This window comes from Colossoma macropomum, unplaced genomic scaffold (assembly GCF_904425465.1).
Source record: "Colossoma macropomum unplaced genomic scaffold, Colossoma_macropomum, whole genome shotgun sequence".
Classification (NCBI taxonomy): Eukaryota; Metazoa; Chordata; class Actinopteri; order Characiformes; family Serrasalmidae; genus Colossoma; species Colossoma macropomum.
In genome coordinates this window covers 2,389,162-2,411,382 of record NW_023494788.1, presented here as the reverse complement: position 1 = coordinate 2,411,382, position 22,221 = coordinate 2,389,162, and the positions used below count along the sequence as shown (strand labels likewise).

General features: G+C 38.4%; 1 protein-coding gene across 1 annotated transcript; it reads right to left on the bottom strand.

Annotated features, from left to right (window-relative positions):
* Positions 1-1,850: 1,850 nt before the first annotated feature.
* Positions 1,851-21,319, bottom strand: LOC118806499. The gene is made up of 8 exons (XM_036567930.1): positions 21,169-21,319; positions 16,678-16,808; positions 11,639-11,801; positions 11,445-11,558; positions 11,267-11,299; positions 4,405-4,668; positions 3,419-3,787; positions 1,851-1,882 (listed from the first exon to the last, which is right to left on the bottom strand). Exons 3-8 carry the CDS (start codon positions 11,727-11,729, stop codon positions 1,851-1,853), a joined length of 903 nt encoding a protein of 300 aa, XP_036423823.1. The 5' UTR covers positions 11,730-11,801; positions 16,678-16,808; positions 21,169-21,319.
* Between the last annotated feature and the right edge of the window lie 902 nt (positions 21,320-22,221).

The following is a 22,221-nucleotide window of genomic DNA, read 5'->3' as shown; positions in this document are numbered from 1 at the left end:
ATAAAGTAGTGGGGGAGTATACACAATGAAAAAAAACAAGTAATTTAGCAATATAAGGTTAATAAAATATGGTCTGAATAAAAAATACCTTTCAGTGGGGGCAGCAAGTAATATTTGCTTACTTGATGTTTGTTAATAATGTCTTTAGAGGGCGGCAGTGAGTGATGTTTGTTTATTTGAGCTTAATCTGTTTCTGCTCTCTGTTGGAAAATCCATTCATGGTGAGCAAAATGGTCCCCAAAGAAAACTTATCATTTCAGATTTTCCACTATTTTCCATCATCAACATTCCATATAAACTCAGAAGACTCGTGTAGGTTCACTGGTGGTTCTGGATAGTAAATAAAATGTCTATATTTGTGTTGTAGTCATGGCGACCCCTGGTTCCTATCACCACCACTGTAAAGACATCTGAACCATTTCACACCAAACCACTCTGAGTCACTCTGTTTACATCTCACACACTGAATTATGGAGAAAGTTTGAAAAATGGGTGGAATTCTGCTTTAATAGACTAAACTGTTTTACAGTGGTAGCTGTGTTTGAATTTGTCTGTGCGTCTTTAACAGAAAAGGCCAGCAGCACATGGTTCAGTGTCCTCTGAATGGATATCAGCTGATCAATTATCAGCTTTTACAGTGACTCAGTATCAGCCCAAATAAACGTAGCCCATAAAACCTCCACAGCTATTGTAGCCTTATCTAACGGCTTTGGTCTTATCTAGTATTACATAGCTGAGATACAGACATCAGACATCAGCATTACCAGGTAATCATTAGTATTTGGTTGGACTTTTATTCTTCTTCATTTTATAATCAGGTTAATGACTCACACATTAACTTCTCTCCAACAAACGATCATTGATCGTTAATGTTATCATTTCATCATTTATGCATATATACAATTATACATCACCAGTAAATGATGTGCAGTATGAACCCTGGTGAACAGCAGCACCTGGTTTCATCTGCTTCTCTGCTTTTTATTTAGGTTTTGTTGAATAGCCAAAATTCCCCAAGCACATTAGTAATCAAATATTTAAATTTACACTCCACTGTCAATCACTTTCTACCTCAAGACTTAGCACTTAAACCCAATTCTGAAAATGTCCAGAATTTAATTACACCACTTTCAATTAACCTCAGACCCAGAAACACCTGACAAATTCACTGTTTTCCTGAAAATCGCCTTAAAATGCCGACATTCCACATTTTTTTTGTATTTTATTTTTCCGATGTGATCCTCTTTAAACATTTGTGTGGTTCTGTATAAAAAACAGTCATAATTAATTTCTATATGACCATTTTCTAACCTCTCTTTATGCCTTAGAATTAAACAGGCAGGTTTAAAGGTACAGTTACTGCACCTTTAAAACTGATTTATGTATCTTTAGATATATATGTAAATGAGCTCTGTTCTGATTGGCTAACCTGTACTGGGCCTTGTGCACAAAGCAATCTGAAATATTGTATGAGCATGAGGAGGAACTGCTGAGAGGAACTGAGACTCTACTAAGATCTTAGAAACTCTCTAAGATCATGAGGAAGAGGAAGCCGTTCTGCTTTTGGGCCGAATTAGGTTACAATTATAACAAGATTAAACAAGGAAGATTCAACAAAGGCACTGAGATCAAACAGAGGAAAGATAAAGCTAAGAAAAGTCAAGTAAAACACTAAACATAGTTGGACACAGAGATTAAAATCACTTTTATTTACCTTTTTTTTTATTTGAGTTTGTATCCTTAATTAGGAATGTAGTTTAGACGTGTAATAATACTGTTTTTTCATAATTAATCCACACTGTATTATTATATGAAACAAATGGTTATGCATCTTTCAAAAAGTACTATTCCTAAAGGAGCATGTTAGTCATAACAGGCTTCACTGCAGGAGAAGAACATGAATTCCATATCAGAGAAAACGTCATTTTCGGGTCTCAAAAATGATCTTAATTTGACACTGTTGTCCCCAAATTAGACAAGAATACTTGGTTTCTGCAGTTTAGCTAATGTGTTAAAGCATGTGGAGCTGTTCAGTGTCTCTAATAGACTTGACTATGTGGTTTCTGACACTGTGACTCATTATCAATAAATATGGACTGAAGTGGACATAATTAAGGCTGTTACTGTGTTTAGCTATGCTAATGTACTTTAATCCACGTTTATAGATAACGGTGGTTCATACAGTGTCAAATACCACACATTCAAGTCTACTAGTGATTACATAAAGCTGCATTATGTAAGATTTTTACTTAAAATGTAAAGCAGTATCATTACTGAGAGAGAAGAATATATATGGGCTAAAATATGATGAGCATGCGCTGCTGTGAGTCGCTCTGTAAAATGTTCTTCGCACGTTGGGAGTGCAGTTACACACTTCCACCAGAGAGGTCTCCAAATCCCCAAAACGTACAGAGTGCAGCTTTAACAACTTCACATGGTTTGAGATGAGTGTGTGATGATTTAGAGTGTCATGCTAACTGGTGGGGTATAAGCTTCCAGTGCTTGTTACCTACATTAGCCTCGTGGCTCCAGAGCTAAAATTAAAACTTCAAACCTCAAAGTAAAAGGGATTTGACTTTTTTGGAATGAGCCATTGCTTTACATTTAGTAATTGGATGGATGGATGGATGGATGGATGGATGGATAGATAGATAGATAGATAGATAGATAGATAGATAGATAGATAGATAGATAGATAGACTGATGGATGGACAGACAGACTGATGGATGGACAGAGACTGATACATAGATTTTGCAGTGTTTCAGTAGCAAGACATAATTGCACATAAACTTACATATACTATGCAGAAAATAAAAAATAGAAATAAAAATAGACATAAGTTAAGTATAAGGGTAGAAATAAAGCATATCTATTTGCATATTTACATACCATATGAGATTTGTTGTATTTACATGAGAGCAGGCGCTGAGTGGTACGAGGTAGACTAATGCACAATGAGTCTAGACACAGCTAGGAGTTGCAGTGATATTACAGTGTAAAGTGCACAGTGAGAGTCATTACAGCAGCAGGTTATGATGATATATTGCACAGTGAGTATTAACAGGAGAGGAGATATAGTGATGAGGTTTAGCACAGTTCAGACAATATTTAATTACGTTATATATTTTAATAGTTCTTAGATACTGTGAGTTTCACTCTATGTATGCTGGTTGTGTAGGTTTAATTGTTCAGTAACTGAGATTTTTCAGTATTTCAGACTTACAGTTTACACTTAAGGGGAAAAACACCAAATTGTTCCATAATGAGTAATTTACCAACAATTCACTTCTTAGAGTTTTCATTTTTGCAGAAGTCTTTTAGTGTGTAGACAGTTTATATCTGAATAGCTATTTGTTTTTAATAAGCATGCCACAAATTTGTGCCAAATTACACACATTTCAGATCTTTGTTTCAAACTTGTGGCATGTTTATACATTGCTTCACAACAACGTCTTGCGTATGGACAGAAAAGCAAGTATCTGTCAGACCTGTAGAAGAGTATCTTACCTCTCCTCTTCACCTGACTGCTTCTCTTTCTAAGGTAACCTCTAAGGGTTTTAATGCACACTGGATAGTACAGATGTTCATAATCCCACTGAGCTACATCCAGAAGTGGTGTCAGTCTTTGTGCTGTGATGTTTAAAACACCTTGATATGTAAATTTGCTTTCATGAAAACGCAGTTCGTCCACTGTTGAGCCTCCGATTGCAGTCTTGGTGATCATTTGTCCAGGCTGGTCATTCTCCATCAGTTCACATACGACCAGTCTCTGTAGAACGTAAATATCTAAAATGGAAATAAATGAGAAAATCAGCACAAAACTGACCCTGTCCAGCATCCCTGATATTTGTTCACTGCTATTGAGGTCAATTATTCAGTATCTACTATGAATTATTCAATATCTGCATAATTACTCAATATTTAATATGAATTACTCAACTACTACTACTATAATAATAATAATAATAATAATAATAAATAATACCGCGACCCTATCTGGACTAAGCGGTAAACGATGATGATGATGATGATGATGATAATAATAATAATAATAATGCATTTTATTTATAATTCAACTTGCATTTAGGTGAAAATCTCAAGGTGCCGCAAAGGTAAATTTAATAAAATTATAAAAACATAACATTTAGAAAAGACATATTACATTAATAATAATAATAATAATAATAATAATAATACATAAAAACAAATAAGTAAATAATAAAATTAGCAATCCATTATAAATTTTAAGAGAAGCTCTTTCTAAATAAAATTGCCTTCAAGCTTGTTTTAACAGACCTCAGTGTCTGTGGAGCCCTGAGACAGTCAGGAAGGGAATTCCACTAGTTTTTAGTGTGTTAATATTACTGTAACAGAAATGTTTGTACAAAAACTACGGCACTTACTTTCAGTATAGTTTAAATCATATTTTACATATAAACAGGTTTCCTCAAGATGACCATGAATGGAGTAACTTATGGTCTTGACATGATCTGGGTTGACCACACCATCGTCCTCCTGTTCTTGATCAAGACCTCGGGGAGTAAAGGTCTTCCTCTCAGAATCAAAGTATCCAACGGTGATGTCGTCCAACATCAGGGTGAAACTGAATTCAGGAAATGGCGTCTCTCCTTTAATGTAAGTTGAAAGCAACCCCAAAGAGTGAGAACCTGTAAGAGAGGAAGAATGTCTGAAATGTTAACAGTACAGTGTCAGCAGTGTGAACACAGACTCTTCTAGCCTTCAGTCAAGCCTGGTGGAGGATCAGAGCAGGTTTGGGGATTTATAACAACATCTGGACTTGGTGATCTGCTTTCAAGTAAAAACTAATTTTAATACATCATGCAATGCCCTCTGGAAAATGTTTGAATGGGATGAAATTTAATTCTGCGGCAAGATAAAGACCCCAAGCACACCACTAAGAAGACCACGGCCTACACATCAAACAAAGAAGCTGCTGTTGTTCTCAGACCAGTGGACTGACCACCCCAGAGTCCAGACCTCAACACCACTGAATGTGTTTGATTACTTCAGAAAACGATCAACCAGCTGCTAAGACTGAACTTTGGAGGTGTGTCTGCAGATTCTTAGAGGAGCTGAAAGTGAGTCTCCTGAAAAGAATGGAAGCTGGAATAACGGTGAAGAGTGACTCACTGACACTCAGACAGCTGAGATTAGATTTAGCTGTTGAGGCTTCTGTGTCATTTTTGGTGAAATATGTTTTCTGATTGCCTTCCACCCAATGACAGCTGGGATAGGCTCCAGCACCCCACCGCGACCCAGAAGGATAAGCGGTTTAGATGATGTATGTACGTATGTTTTCTGATTTTATTTCTGACGCTGAAAATGAAAAGATTGTACTTAATGCCATTTTGACTGGAAATTAAATAAAAGGATGGAACCAAATGGGTAAAAGTCTTGAAACACCCACTAGTAACATCTCCAATTAATTCTTTTTTTCCCATAATATCTAAGTACACTCTTAAAAAACGTAGTGCTTCCAGGCTTCTTTCATACAGATAATGTGTCTATATCAATGGAACAACGCTTCTGGGTACTATCTAGAGCCATTTTCATAAAGGTTAGGCCTTCAGGAGATGGACAGAAAGTCTTACACAATAGAGTAGCCATCCACTAATTAACCAATTAGTTAGGGAGTGACAGAAATGTCACACTATGCCTCCTAGATATGTCACTGTCTTCAAATACAACCTTTATACTCATTTAGAATGTTTGGTTTCTTGCTTGGTTTAAGTCTTATTATACTAACAGTCAGTGTAAATGGGGAGTTTTCCAAACAGAGAACGCAATATGGTGTCCCACAAGGCTCTATTTTAGGGTCATTGTTCTTCTTTATTTGCAGCCTCCAGGACACAATTCTTTAGCTTCAGTGTTGCCTTTCACTTTTATGCTAATGATACGTTATACGCGTCAGCTCAGCCAGATACAGTTACACAGTTACACATAATGAAGATTATGTTAAAGGCAGAAGAGCCTGAATGACCAAGAACTTCCTCTCGCAAAACTCGGATAAAGCAGAAGTGTTGCTGTTGGGTCCTGTGTCTGCTCAAATTAAGGTTGTAGACTTTTTCCTTGACCTTCAAGTTTTTTCAAAGACCTTGGTGTAACCGAGGATGCTACATTGTTAGAAAAGACGGGTCTTCAAAGGTTCTTTAGTGAAAGCAATGGTTATATTAGAACCATGAGTTCTATAGAGAACCATTTGCATGCTTAAATTGTTGTCTGCATGGTAAAATGGTTCTTCAGGTTGATGGAGAAGTTCTATATAGCACCAAAAGGGATTCTTCTATAGTTACGAAGTCAAGCTTGTAACAAGAGAAGAACAATTTTTTGGCGCTATATAGAACAATTTTCAAAAAAGGTTCAATAAAGGTCCATATATAGCTATTTAAGCATGCAAATGGTTCTTTAAGTGTTCATGCTTCTATACTATATTTCTGTGATCTGCACTGTACTTTACATTAACCATGTACGTCTGCAGTCAGACTCATACACAATGTATTTCACATAAACAAGATATCAGATCATAACTGCATTTTCACAGAGTATCAATACTTACAACACTCGCCTCTGTCCTGTTAAAGGATCATTTGATCATATTTAAGATTAAGATACTGGAACACAAATTCATATCTAAAGGTATTGGACAGTAAAGTGTGGCAGGTCAGTCTGAGTCTTCCACAGGCAGGAGCTCTTTCACCCATCCTGTGGTCAGACCCAGTGCCACCACTAGATGGGAGCAGAGAGCTACCTCTAGGTAATTGGAGACAACCAGCCACACCTGTGTTCAGCTCTACTTAAAAGTGGCTCTTTGTTCTGTGCTCAGTCATGAGTTTGTGTGGCATGTGTACACACTTCTTGATCAAGCTGGTATTTGGGTATTTGCTCGCGAGTCTCTCAGAGTTTACTCCTGATCCCTCTAAGCCTTGCTCTCGAGTCTCTTGTAACAACAGCGTAAGTATTTAAAAAAAGAGAAACGAATGAATAAAAGAAGACAAAGGGAATAAAGCAAAACCTAAAATGATTCAAGTTATTCCTCCTTTTTCCCTCCCTATCTTGAGCCTTTGGCTAGCCCCACTTTCAGTTTAGTTTTTTCAGTGATTGTGGAGCTGAGTCCGCTGCACACAGGTCAGTTACCCTGTAGGCCACAGTTTACGTGGGGTGTTTCCTCTTGAGTAGTTTTAGTTAAGCTGGCATCTGGGCCAGCATTTCTAGACTTTTTGTTACACTATTCATTCGTTTTTTACTGCCAGCTGGCCCATGTGCTCTGCCATTGAGGTCTCCCTCTGTTCACAGCCAGTTCAACCAGTAACTCTTTGGCCTCCCATACCTCGAGGCCTGGGTTTAACTTCACCTCTGGGCAATTTTCATAGATTTTCAAATGTATTTGATGAATACATTTACATGCATTTATTTTTGTATGGTACATTTCTATGTGTAATATTTCCCCATGCATTTTAAAAATGTATTTCAAAATATATTTGGCTAATATGGCAATATATTCTGAAATACATTTAGTGTTTGGAATGTATTTCAACATGGACTGCAATGCATTGCTGCCTTCAAGTCCTCCTTGGAAGTACAACTTGATTTGTGTTCAAGTGTTTTTGGTTGAAAATGAGACAGATACCCTGGAAATAGTGTTTCTGGTTTACCTTTGTTTTTCTGTCATTAAAGAGAGTGTGTGTATTTTGCATTACTACAACAAAGTGAAGAGCAGAGTATGTTTATGAGGATATATATAATGTTTTTATGCAGTTAGATGTGTCACATAACGTGCTCATATACATGTTTCCATGTGTGGATGGTTTTAGCCTGCAGTGTTAAGGTTGTGGCTGATTAATCGAAATACATTCAGTTTATCAGCGGCTATGATTACTTTTTTGTTGACGCCCCCAACTCAGAAACTCGGGGTTCACTGAAAAATCCGAGTTTCTCACTAGTAAATATAGCATTGTGGTGGCGTTCTTGTGCCTCCATCTCGTACATCCGATGTTTCTGATATTATCACTTGAAAAACACATCCAAAACAAGACACATGCTTTTCAAGATGCTGAGAAAATTCATGCTTTTCATTAGATTATCAGAGTTCATTCTGGTTATGTAGCTGGATTGCATGCTGGTCTGTGCTTTTTTTCAGCAGAGATGCTAGTTAATCTTGGCAGGCTAACAGCTCTTTTCTTTCTTTTTTTTTAACACTAGCCTTTAGTGCTAACGAGGATGTTATAATGGAGCAAGAGTAGCTAAGCTAACAGCTCCACAACAGCATCGGTGAATCCGTCAGACGTGAGTCTCTGTCCTCTAAGCGTGTATCAGTGGAGCACTCTGCCCAAACCAAAAGCAGTGCTGTGGTGTGTGAAGCTGTCAGCATGCTAATCTGTTGCTATACCTGCTACTAAGAAGATAATAGCTTAGCCAGGAGGCTAGCAGGTCTACACACTATAATTGATAGATTATCAGATAGATAGAACATAAATTTAATTTGCACAATGCCGCCATCATTTATCTACTTTAGCTAACTGCCAACCGCACAGTCAGCGTCTCAAACTCCTGCTAGAAAAGCCAGCATAGACCAGCATAGCTGATCACCAGCAAAACCAGCATTCACTGCCATCAGGACGAAACGTCTAATCTACACTGTTGCTGTTTTTCAGTTTTTTACATAATTTGAAAATGTCTGTTGCTCTTTACATTGTGTGTAAATTTCATGATGAATGGACTAAATAAAACGGCCCAAAATTACTTGGAAAAATGTCTGGTTTCATTGACTTACATTAAAAGTAAAGTAGTTTTTTTTTTTTTCCTTCTCCTGTAAAGTTACCATTTTGGAGATACGAGGTTTTGCACTGACAACAGCGACATGTAAATGAGCTCTGTTCTGATTGGCTGTCCTGTGTTATGCCTTATTCAAAAAGTAGCCTGATGAACGGACCAAAAGAAATGGCCAGAAATGACTTGGGGTCTGGTTCCATTGACTTACATTGACAGTAAAGAAGGTTTTTTCCTTGTCCTGTAAAGTTACGATTTTGGAGATGCAAGGTTTTGTTCCAACAACAGCGACAGCTTGTTATCAATAGCTGTTATGCTAATCACCACTAAAACCAGCGTACTCTGGTCACCATGCTGGGTGACCAGCTAAACCAGCACCAGTCTAGTATAACCCGCTTAGACCAGCATGGAATTCATGCTGGTCAGTGTGGTCTGTTTCAGGAGGGACATTAAGTTAGCTACATTAGCACAGGCATGTTCATTAGCTGTCCTTTGACTGTCATAATCCTCTCACTAGCATAGGCTAAACTGATACATTAAAAGCCTTCATTAATGGAACAGTGTGAACTTGCATTATGGTAACATTGAACACAAAAAGCAATATATAGTCATAATAAAAGAGTGCAGGGGGTCTTTAAATAAACTCTAACGCACTTTGGGCGCATTTCAGGAGCATAAAAAATGCTGTATAAATAGTTAAAAGAATTGGCACAAATGATAATGCCAGTGGAGGTTTTACTGTTGTTCTTGGAGATCAAAGACTGTGAGTATTTATTTGTTTGTTTGTTGTAAATTGGAAATAAATCTGTTCTTGCCTGTCATGGCTACTTGTTGGGATTAGTAAACTGTTGTCTTGCTGAGTTCTGGGAAACGCTGCCTTAAAGTGAAACGATCTGATGTTTATAGTTAACAGATGCAAATACAGATTATTAACAGGCATTTTTACCATTTTAGTGTCAGTTAAGTCCCATTTAAAAAGCGTTAAATTACTTTGGATCAATATATTTGATGAAATATAGAATCTAATTAAGAAGGAAAGGGGATAGATAACGAAAGTCAACAGGTACATTTGCATAAACAGCATTTTCTAAAGTACAGATTTCCATTAATGTTAAGATCTTTGAGCTCCTACCTGCCAGAGCAGCGCTAGAGACTGAAAGAAGAACCAGTAAAGAGAACCAGCAGTTAACTCTGTTCATTCTAACACAAGTATGAGCCGCAGATTCTTCCCCTTCACACAACGCTGAGCTGGTTATGTGGTGAATTTTTAATGAAGTTACACAGAACAATGCTGTTCTGAGGCTCCACCCACTTTTTTATATTGGCAACAACAGACAACTGTTACATTAATGTGCCTCTTGCTTCATCATCACACAAAGCAAGAGAGGATTTTACACATCGTTTCTTTTACAAGGACAATAAACCAGGCTGATTTTAATTGACTTCTCTAATAAAAATACTATTAAACCTGTTCATAGAGCTCATTTGCATTTTATACACAGGCGGTCAGCCGGAATTTAGGTAAAGATTTCTACTAAAAGAGACTCAAATGAGTCCAAACTACAGATACAACAACACAAAACACTTCAGAAATACAATATGTGGAAAACATATTTAGTGTCAGTGAACCTGATCTCCCTCTCAGGTTCTCTCGATGCCGGTCTCACCTGCCTTCACCTTCTTAAAAAAACAGGACCCTAAATCAGTCTTCTCTCCTGGATGGCTCAACATCATGTCCAGTGTACAAATTACAAACCTTCTTAATCGCTAATTAGGCCTTTCACAATTATTACATAATCGCCTAATGGCAGTTTAAGCTGACTGCAATTATTTTCCAGTTGTAATGTTTTTCACAATAATATTAAGCCACAACAAGCAGAATGCAAAGCAAATGCACATAAATAAAAGAATGCAGTAAAATGTATTTTAGTGTTTGGTGCGAAGGAAGGAGAGAAACTCAGCTGTTTACAAGTCCTGGTCAAGGTGCTTCATTGAGCTGTATCACACATTGGTCAGAATGCTAACAAAGCTCTGTAGGTAGCTGTTAACCGTGGGGGCCCTCAGCACATCTGCACCGCTCGAGTGCTCGACCCCGACCAGAGAACTTGTAGAGAGGAGAATTATCACTCTGTAAGTCTTCTGGGTTTCTCAAATGCTAGAGGGCGCTCCCGAGCTATTTTATGGAAGATGCTTTTGTTTATGTATGAAGAGTGAAAGTTTATTCATCAGAAGAATGATGGGGATGAACCAGTGTAAACTGCACACCACATACAGTTTATTATAGTATACTACATACTGTACTAGTATAAACTGCATACCATACCAATATGTACTGTATTCATTTTAACTTTGCCTCTCAGTGTCCTGGCATTACAAAGTGGTTGCATTTTCTGCATTGCACTGACATTCTTGTATGAAAGAGTACTTGTCAGTGAAACATACACAATAAATATCTCACTTATCATTAAAAACACTTACTGGAGGCTGGTCCATTCCTACGCCTAGAGGAAGCTGTAAAAAGAGACGATACTGAGAGAATGATCAGAGAAATTAATCAGAGAAACTCTTGAGTACTTCTCCAACCAACTTTAGTACCTTTTTTGTCTTTTGTTAGTGCATAGCTAAAGAAGCTCCTTCTTCTAATCGGCTTTTTTACCTCTACGTTTTCTCCTGTATACCATCCAGACGACGGCCACCATCACACACACCAAGACCAGAGCAGCAAACACAGAGCCAACAATGGACCTGATGGGCTCCCCTGGATCAAAATCTGAAACACATCATTTGAGAAAGTGATAAAAAGCTCAGAGTCAGCTGAGGAATTTTCTGTGTCACTCTGAGATTCAGTACCCAAATGGACGTCCAGCTTGTTGTCCAGGCTGAGGTGGGTGACTGTACAAGTGTAGCTGTGCTTCTTCAGCTCCTCTTCACTGAGCTCCATGTTTCTTCCTCATCTGGTAGGTCCCGTCTCCATTGGGCAGCAGGTCTCCTCCAGTGGTCAGGAGGTCAGAAACTGGCTGTAAATTCAGAACATGAATCCCATATCAAGTTTAGATTTGTGGCAACCAGAGGGTAACAGTCAGGGCCCTCTACGCCCTCAGAGGGGGCCTAAGGTATTCTAAAAATAATATTGTAAAATTGAGCAGTTCTAGTTTTATCTGATCATACTTTGACAATCAGCATCTAAGCAAACACAAATCTAAGCAAATAAATCCTTCAAACCTGCATATTCCTGTATTGGAATGTGAAGGGTTAAATTAAAGAAGCCCCTCTGCCTCCCCCTATCCGAATTTTGCCGTATCTGCTGTTGCTGGAAAGAACGATGGTGATTTGGTGGTCCAGCTATAAATTTACAGAGGGCCAAGCAATTTTTAAATGACAGTAAAACTGACCAATCATATCTTCCCTCTACAGAGGAGGGCTTTGTTATTGCGTACTTTATGACAAGTTCCGCCCGCTGTGGGGACGAACTTTTAATGAAAATTTGGAGTTAATCAGCATAGGACGACCTGCACCAGAGCACCATAATTTGGTGCAGAAAGGCTTTTGAGAGGCATTTCAACTCAATTTGAGGCAATTTGGGAGTGGGTCTTCGGCCAAAGATGGATTTTGTGATTTAGAAAGTTTATCCAAGTCAGCCCGTCGCCATCAGAATGAGATGCAATTGTTGATGAATTTAAAAGCAAAGGATCAGTTGCACGACCCTGCCATCAACCACTTTATCCAAAAGGATAAAAAATGGTCTTCGTTCGTAAGTAATGCCCTGATCAGAGGGTGGGTTATTTAAATTTTATTGCTGACCTAACCGAGATGCTATACTAAAAAACATACATTTTTGGCTTTTTTATGCCCATTTATGTGCTTGGCAATATTAGGTTAAATTTCCCCACATAAAACTTTATAACCCCTTAAAATCTCAGGCTTATTACATACTAAGGCTTATTATTCAGTAACTACAGGGACTTCACTGCAAACTGAATGAGCTGTTCTTAGATCATAGAAATGTGTAATAAAACTTTGGGCCCTGAACATTAAAGGGGTTAAGACAACGTTAAATAATGTAGGAAATTGTTAAAATTGTAATTTGTAAGTTGAGCTGACTTAATTTTTTTACAGTGAGATAATGTGGGTGAATTTTTATGTGTTCTTGTACTCTTGTAATGTCAAGTACAGTTTAGTTCTCGATCTTTCAGGGTGGCTAACAGAGATTATATCACAGATCAAATCATAAATCCTGGGGTGGCTAAAATGTGAATTTCCCCAAGCTTGTGGCATGTTTGTCAAACAGTATCCTAACATAAAAAATTAGGGAGCTATAAAAATAGTGACATCTTATGGCTGAAAAAAAACAAGAAAAATGTCTTACCTTTTCTTTTCACTCTGAAAAAAATCAAATCATAAAAAAAGAAAAATACAAATTTGTAAAAATTAATTCCAACAAGGACATCTTTTTCATATGACCTCTTTATTTTGAGATATGGGTGTTTTGATCACCGTTTTGAGGTTGAAAAAGCCCAGATGTTATTGTTGAAATCCTTGCCCATAAGCAAAGCAACTCAGTGAGTTGCTTTGTGACGGCCTATACTACCTTCACCAGAGCAAGGTGTGGCAGGTGGTGGTAATGGTGGGATCTTTTAGAAGAAGGATGGTGGGATTCCTGTCTCTATGCACGAGGTTGGGGTTAGATGCAAAAGAGTGTTGATGCAGAAGAAGATTGGACTACAGTCCCAGAAAACAAGGCTTCTCAAGGTGAGTTAGTAACAGATGATGAAGAAGGACAATAGGACAAGTCAGAGCAGGAGGAGGGACCACGGCGCCTAGCCTGAAGCACATACTGGTTCCCCTACTGCTCCAGAGGATCTGTTTGTGGTGTCCACACTGACGATGCTCTTTCATCAGTGTCTCTCTTTGCAGCAGGAACAGGAGGAGAGACTAGTCCAAGAGCTTCGGACCAAACAACTTACTTTACAAGACAAGGTAATGGGAGTATTAAACAGGATGCATTTGCTGCAGCCAGAACACCAGGATTCCTGACATCCATGCTCTCTTCAGATAACCGCAGCCCTAGAGTACCTCTTCCTAGACCAGCACCTCCACATTCTCAACTTTTTCAAGATATTGTTCCTCAACTCATCAAGGTGTGTGCAGTAAGAGTCCTCTCAACCTGAAAGAAGGGAGCTTTATCGATCTGAGCCACAGATGCCAATGTTCCACGAGGGGGAGGATATCGAAAACTACCTGCTTCATTTTGAACAGCTGGCAAAAAAAACTGAGGAGTGGGTTCAGGTACAATCTTGATCTATCTGACTATACCACCAGGTCCCCTTATGGCCCATCACAACCACCAAAATTATAGCAGCACTTGTGCAGCTCTTTGTGAAAGTGGGCTTTCCAGATGAGATTTTCATGGACCAAGGCATGAATTTCTTATCTTGTATTATGTACAAGCAACTAGGAATCACCAGTATACACTCTACTCCCTATCATTCCTAAACTGATGGACTGGCTGAAAGATTCAACAAAAACTTTGAGTTGATGCTGAAGACGTTTGTGTCAGACACAAGGAAAGATGGAGACAAGTGGTCGCCGTTTCACGTATTCATCTATTCAAGCTCTCGTATGGCTCATCAGTGCGAGGACCCCTGGACCTGTTACATCATCAGTAGGAGGACAAGTCTTAGGATCAAAACACAGAGGGTATCATCGGTTACATCTTGCAGATAGAGACCACCTAGAATCCTTAAGGGAGGAGGCTAGTCTGCATCTGGAGAAAGCCCAAATAGAAAACCCAGGTCAGAAGATCCTCCTGCTACTGACAATGGCAGTGTCAGTGACATATAAAGATAATACCTCATAGATCAATCATGAGAACTTCATGAGGAAGTGGAGAGGGTCCACAGATGGCAATGATGGTCCAGCAAATGGAAGGAGAAGGTGGAGAGGTAATCAGTGAGTTATGGATGTGGAGATCTTCCCCACGTCAAAAGTTAGACCACCTGACCACACACCAAAAGGGGTCTTTGGACACTGCTTCCAAACGTGTCTGTCAGTGTTCCAGTCAACTGTGTCGCTGTACAACAAGCAAGTCATTAATCTTAAAGATGACATGTCGATCTAGCAGAGGCCTTACCCGGTGCCAGAACCCCTAAAGGCAGAGATCCGTACCATGCTGGAGTTGGGTGTCAGTGAACCTTCAGGAAGTGAGTGGTGCAGCCGGATCATCAATGTACCAAAGCCCAATAGATCACTGAGTCTGCATTGACTTTAGAAAGATAAATGCAGTATTCAAGTTTGATGCAAACCTGATGCCAAAGATTCCTGAACTCCTGGAGAGGCTAGGGCATGTACAGCACATCCCAATCCATGACCTTTGAGAGTTACTGACAGGTATCATTGGCACAGAATTCCCTTGGGTCTCATCCAGTTTTTCAGCATGCACTAGGAACCTTCCAGCATTTAATGGAGCATGTGCTGAAGGAATGTGAAGATTGCTGTGCAGGGTACCTGGACGACGTGGTCATCTTCAGCATCAGCTGTGAGGACCACCTCAGACACATTGAGTCTGTTCTTTAAGAGATAGCTGCAGCTGGCTTGATCTTTTTCCATGTGCAGCTCTCCTTTCTGAGCCAGCTGCTTCAGGAAACACCACAGTCTCTGCCTACAAGCCACTAAAACTGATTGTAATATTTGCTAAGTTCCTAAATTTGAAGAAGCTGGCTAATAAGAAGCTGACTTCACCTTTGTACCGTTTTTGCCATGCTCAGGGAACACACTCGTCACACATCTCATTAAGGTTAGAAAGCAAGACAATTTCTGTTTTCACTATTTTGCCCAATAAAACTATTTTAGATTTACTTCAGTTTTTAATGTGGTGAGGGGACATCCGGAATAATATGCCATTTTTAATCTATAAAAAATGTTTACTTTAGCACCCAAAATGGTTTTATTAATAAAACATCTACATAAATACACACGATATACATTGAAAACATCAATAGTCTTAATTATACCATCATATAAATTTTCTACTTATGTATCTATTTTCTGTTTATATATAAATTTTCATAGTTCATTTATGTGAGGTTAATCTACTAAATTATTGCTTCCAAATTGTTGGTGAGTCAATTTTGTCCTGTTTTTTCACACCCCAAATATATATATATATATATATATAATATATATATATATATATTATAATACCCTTTTATATATGAAATATGTTATATTGTCTTTTTCTTACTAATAGTTTGAAGTGTGGGGTTTTAAAGTTAATCCTCTAAACTGTATATGGATCATTCTACCAATTTTTCTCAAAGCACATTTGGGACTTTTGGGTAACTGATCTTGGACTAAAAAACTTTTGCTTTGAGTAACCCTTTAATATGTTTATTAAATATGTTTATTTTAGTAAAACAAAAGATGAACTCTACCCAAACTGTACCAAATGTTTCAGTAGTGACTGTTTCTTAAGTGATAATTTTAGCTCATTTTGAGCTCAGAAACTCAGCCAGTACATGACCAGCAGACACAGATTTGAACAGCTGTTCACACAGAAGATCATCATATTTTTATTAAAACACTAAACAGTACTGAACTGCAGAAAATCTGTATTTAATAAAAATGGGCCTTTGGGCACAAAGGAACCAGGAACGATTACATATTGTTATTTATGTTGAGAGAGAATTTTTCACAACTCTGTCTTTTCTCCTTTCTCCTCTGCTTTTGCTTTCATCTTAAAATCATAAATCATAAATATCAAAAACTTCCATAGGTTGCTTCAGTTTATATGTGTTTATTTTACCTGCACACGGTTTTTTTTTGAACACATGGAGTACATGCTGAAAAAGGGTTGAACCAGCAAATATATTTGCAAAAAGAATTACACTTACTGTCAGTTAGATTAAGGTCAGATGTTGCATACAACCATCTTTCCACAAGGTCAGCATGCATGTAGGAACCTACTGTCTTGAAGCGATTTGGGTTGATCACACCAGCTTCTTCCACTGTATCATCAAGGCCTCTGGGAACAGGCAACACTTTTCTCAGAATCAAAGTGTAGAACTGAGACGTCATCCAACATCAAGATGAAACTAAATTCTGGAAAAGGCGTATCTCCTTTGATGTAAGTTGTAATCATGCTTTCCCTGTGGGAAAGACATAAGACAAAGTAAATGAGTGTAAGCAATGAACATTACCATCGTTTACACATGAAGACTGGGTTGTTAGGCAAAGCGTTCCAACTGAAAACTCTTGAACTATGAACACTTCACCTGTTTTCACACATGTTGTAGAATACTTTTAACTATTTAACTGTTGTTTTGTTCAAGTGCAGGAAAAGACGAGTAATATTATGCCATCTTTTATTTACAAAATAAAGTTTTGATTTTAATTTTAATTACACTGAAGCACTTTGCCTCTAGTTTCCTTCTCATGTCCTCAAATAGCTGTAAGCAGGTGTGAGAACACTGAGGTCTGGACCTCGGCAGTTTCAAAAGTTTCTTTTCACAGATCTCCATTCATGAGATTAAATGATCAGCACCGTTCTGATCATGCAGTATCCTATATTCTTAAAGAATATGGTTCTTCAAGGGTTCTTTAGTAAAGACAGTGGTTCTATATAAAACCATGACCACTCAAAGAACCCTTTGTATGGTTAAATGGTTCTTTGCATGGTGAAATCGTTCGTCAGATTGATGGAGAATGTGTTTGTTTCCCTGTTGTTCTCTGCATAAGATGCTAACATCATTCAGAGTGACTTTTTGAAGTGGAGAAAACATACTGTAGGCTAAAATATAACATTGCTATGATAAAAATGTGAGTTTATACATGTTATTAACAGATTATGCTTATAAAATGAAACCTTCATTATACAGTGTTTTTTATTTGGACCAGCTAAATCAGCATGCTTCAACATTAGCATTAGCACAGTTCCTGTAGCTGCTCAGTTTTAGGCTACTAGCTCTGTAGCTAGCTCTGTTAGCGATTAGATGAGAAATCAAAGTTGTACTGTGTTACCTACTCATAACGAACTACAATAGGCATGAAAATCCATTGTTAACTAGCATATTGATGGCAAAGTATCATGTAACATAATTAAGAAATCAGTTGGTTCACTTGGCTGGATTTTATCTTATTAACTGTATGAGTAGCTACCTTAAAACCTGTCTGGGGTTTGGTAGAGACAGACTTTTATGGCCAATATTTAATGTATGCTTTTTCAGTAATCAGTGAGGAGAGAGGGGGAGGTAAATGAAATTGAAATGAAAGGGGCTTGTAGCCAGGATGCACGTGCAGAGTAGCTTTACTTGAGGTAATCCAACTCTCAAACAGGAAAGCAGAAACAGCACAGGCAAACTCCATACTGCTAAAATCAGGGGAACGGGCAAAGGTCACAAGAACTCAGAACTCAGTCAAAGCAACAGAGACTTCACAGAAAACAAGACCAAAGAATAGAGTATATGAGCCTGTTTACACCCTGCATTTACACCTTGTAAGGAGCAGAAATACATCTGCTGAGTGCTGACTAGCAGGCGAGAGGATAAACAATGAATATGTGAGGCTGGAGTTATTCTCAAACCAAGAGCCTTCATGCACTCTGGGCTGTAAGCAAAACAGAAACGGCGAATATGTTGGTGTGCTTTTTTTTGTGACCACTGATGAAGGAATAGAGAACACGGGAACAGTACAAGATCTCATTTGGTCACACTGGGGATGCATTTTAGTGAATAGTGTAAATGAAATCTGGTCAAAGATTATCCAGATGCAATCTGGACATGAAACACGTTAATGCAAGGTGTGAGCAGGCTCTATTTACAACCCCCAAAAAGTTGGGATGCTGTGCAAAATGTACAACAGCATTTCCAAAAAAGTTGGGACTCTGTGCAAAATGTAAATAACAACAAAATGCAATGATGTGCAAATTAATTAACTCCTGTATTTTATTGAAAATGCTTCAAAGACAACATATCAAACGTTGAAACTGAGAAATATTATTATTTTTTGAAAAATATTTGCCCATTTTGAATTTGAAGCCAACAACACGTTCCAAAAAAGTTGGGACAGGGGAACAAAAGGCTGGTAAAGTTGTGTAATGCTAAAAAAAACACCTGGTGGTTCATTATCAACTGATCAGTAACATGATTGGGTGTAAAAGAGCATCTCAGAGAGGCGGAGTCTTTCAGAAGTAAAGATGAGGAGGGGTTCACCACTCTGTGAAAGACTGCATGATCAAATAGTGTAACAATTCAAGAATAACATTTCTCAACGTAAAACAGCAAAGAACTTTTCCTTTTCATCATCTACGGTACATAATATCATTAAAAGGCTCAGAGAATCTGGAGAAATCTCTGTATGTAAGCCTTCAGACAGCACTGCATTAAAAACAGACATGATTCTGTAGTGGAAATCACTGCATGGGCTCAGAAACACTTCTGAAAACCACTGTCTGTGAAAACAGTTTGTCGCTGCATTCACAAATGCAAGTTAAAACTCTAAAACACAAAGAAGAAATCATGTATAAACAGGATCCAGAAACGCTGCCACCTTCTCTGGGCCTGAGCTCGTTTAAAATGGACTGAGGGGAAGCAGAAAAGTGTCCTGGGGTCCAACGAATCAATACTTGAAATTCTTTTTGGAAATCATGGACGCTGTGTCCTCCGGGCTAAAGACCACTCAGCTTGTTATCAGTGCACAGTTCAAAAGTCAGTTTTCATGATGGTATAGGGGGCATTAGTGCACATGGCATGGGTGATGTGCGCATCTGCGAAGGCACCATTAATGCTGAACAATATATATAGGTTTTGGTAACATATGCTGCCATCCAGACGACGTCTTTTTCAGGGAAGGCCTTGATTATTTCAGTAAGACAATGTAAAACCACATTCTGCATGTATTACAACAGCATTGCTCCATAATAAAAGAGTCCGGGCACTAAACTGACCTGCCTGCAGTCCAGGTCTGTCACCACTGAAAACATTTGGCACATTATAAAATGAAAAATACTACAAAGGAGACCCTGAACTGTTGAGCAGCTGAAATCCTATGTTAAGCAAAAATGGGAAAACATTTCACTTTCAAAACTATAGCAGTGTCTCCTCAGTTCCCAAACACTTACAGAGTTTGTTAAAAGAAGAGGTGATAAAAAAAGACTAGCTGCCTATCTGGATTCAAGAGCCCTAAAATCTAAAGAACTAGTATGTAACCTCGGTGGACTGATGGACTCTGATCTTAGTTTTATCAGTCGTGTCAAAGCAGTTACTAAATCAGCTTTTTATCATCTTAAGAACATCGACAGGATCAGAGATGTTCTGACTAAATCAGACCTGGAGAAATTCATCCACGCCTTTATTTCTAGCAGGATTGATCACTGTAATGGTCTCCTAACTGGACCCCAAAAAAGACAATCAAACAGCTTCAGCTGATTCAGAATGCAGCTGCCAGAGTCTCACTAGGAGTAAAAGAAGGAACACCCCTCCCCCTTAAACCCTTACTCTGGCTACCAGTCTGTTCCAGAATAGGCTTTAAGGAGCTGCAGCAATATGAGCCGAGCAGAACTCTCAGATCATTAGGAACTGGTCAGTCAGTCCTGCTGAAGGTGAAGACTGAACATGGAGAAGCAGCGTTTGGCTACTATGCTGCCCTTCAATGGACCCAGTGGACAGAGAGCATTTAGAAGAGCCCTGACACTGGACACTTTAAATCGGCCTGAAAACGTTCCTGTTTGAGCAGCTTTCAGCTCAGTTTAAACACTGTTAGCTCTACTGCACTTCTCTCCTCTAACACCTCTCTGTAGTCCTGATTAATTTTTTTATTTGATTTTTTTTTTTGATATTTCATTTCTTCTCTCTAAATCCATTGTTTTAATCGTGTTTTAATTTCTATTCTCCTTGACTTTGTTACTTTTTAAATTTTAATTTGAATTATCTTTGTATTTTCTCATTTGTAAAGCACTTTGAATGACTGCAGTGTATAAAAGGAACTATAAAAATAAAATTGCCTTGCCATTGCCTTAGATTACTGAACAGCTCCACAAAGTTTCAGGCATGCAGTTAGCACCATGCCAATTAGTCAGGTATAAGCTTCAATTACCTGTTAGCTACATTAGCCTCATAGTTGCAGTGCTAAAACTTTGGACACCAAACATTTGTTTGCTGATCAACTAAATTGTGGAAATGTGTACACTAATACAGTCTGCACTGGGTGGTCGAATATTATGGAAGATGTTATGGCTGGCAATAAAGGAAAATCAGAAATTAAAAACAGTGTGGAATTATTCATCTGACTAAATAGAAAAGGCAATTTAAAAGCCAGCAGGCACAGCTGAATGTTTCTATAAGCATACAAGTCAAAATTTCAATGAATAACATTCTTTGAGCTCTTACCTGCCAGAAAAGTAGGATGGATTGTTGTAAAGGAAGCAAACAGTAGAGTGTGGATTGTGTTCATTTCGGCCCAAGCAAAGTTAATGGTCTCAGTCTGAGAGACCCAAAGCTAATCCACACATGCAAAAGTTGTTGTGTTTCTCACTAACACCTCCACCCCTCCATCATTTTGGCGACCACAAACATCCTTTACCTTTGCCACTTCCTGTGTTTTGTTTTCACGTATGCAACAAAGTCTGTATTGAGAGCTGAATTATGCACATGCAATATGGGCATAATATGCACAGTATGTATAGTGAGTACATAATAGTGAAATTGCACACATCGGTATTCAGACTTCAGAATAATCTGTGGACTTGCCTCTGCTTTGGGCAAACTTGTGCAACTGGCCAAGCAGCAGACACAGTTATGATTCAGAAATAAAACAGGGCTCGACATTAAGCTTTCATGGGGACTTGTCTCATGGACATGTAAATGCAGACCACAGAACAAAGGTCAACAACAAAATATGCATTGCAGTGGTATTGTGTAAGTTTATTAAATTGTCACAATTAACACAAAAGAATTTATAGTGGAAATATGTGAGAGAGAGAGAGAGAGAGAGAGAGAGAGAGAGAGAAACACAAGTACACAAAGTCCTGTTGTTCCCTCCAGTTGATCTTAAAAAGACCAGTGAACATAATATGACAAAAAATAAAAGCATCATAAACAAATGCCCAAATCCCAGTGCAGCTTATGCCCGGATCAAACTACACAATATTTGAGTTTTTCTCGATGGTCACTATGTCTAATTAGGCAAAGATAGTGCCATGAATTTGTTCCATGACTTAGTCGAGGGACAGCACTACAAGTTTGACACCAACCAAACCATCATTAACATCCTTGCATGAGTTCATGGGTCATCGAGGAGGAGGGTCAAGACGCTGTCAGTCAGAAGCGCTGTGTGTGATGCTGGTGGTTTTGTGTTTTGAAAAGAAAAAGAAACAAAACGAAAAGCAACTGTGGAGTCGTTCCATTTGTCATGAAGAGCACCTGAGGTAACAGATGTGTTAA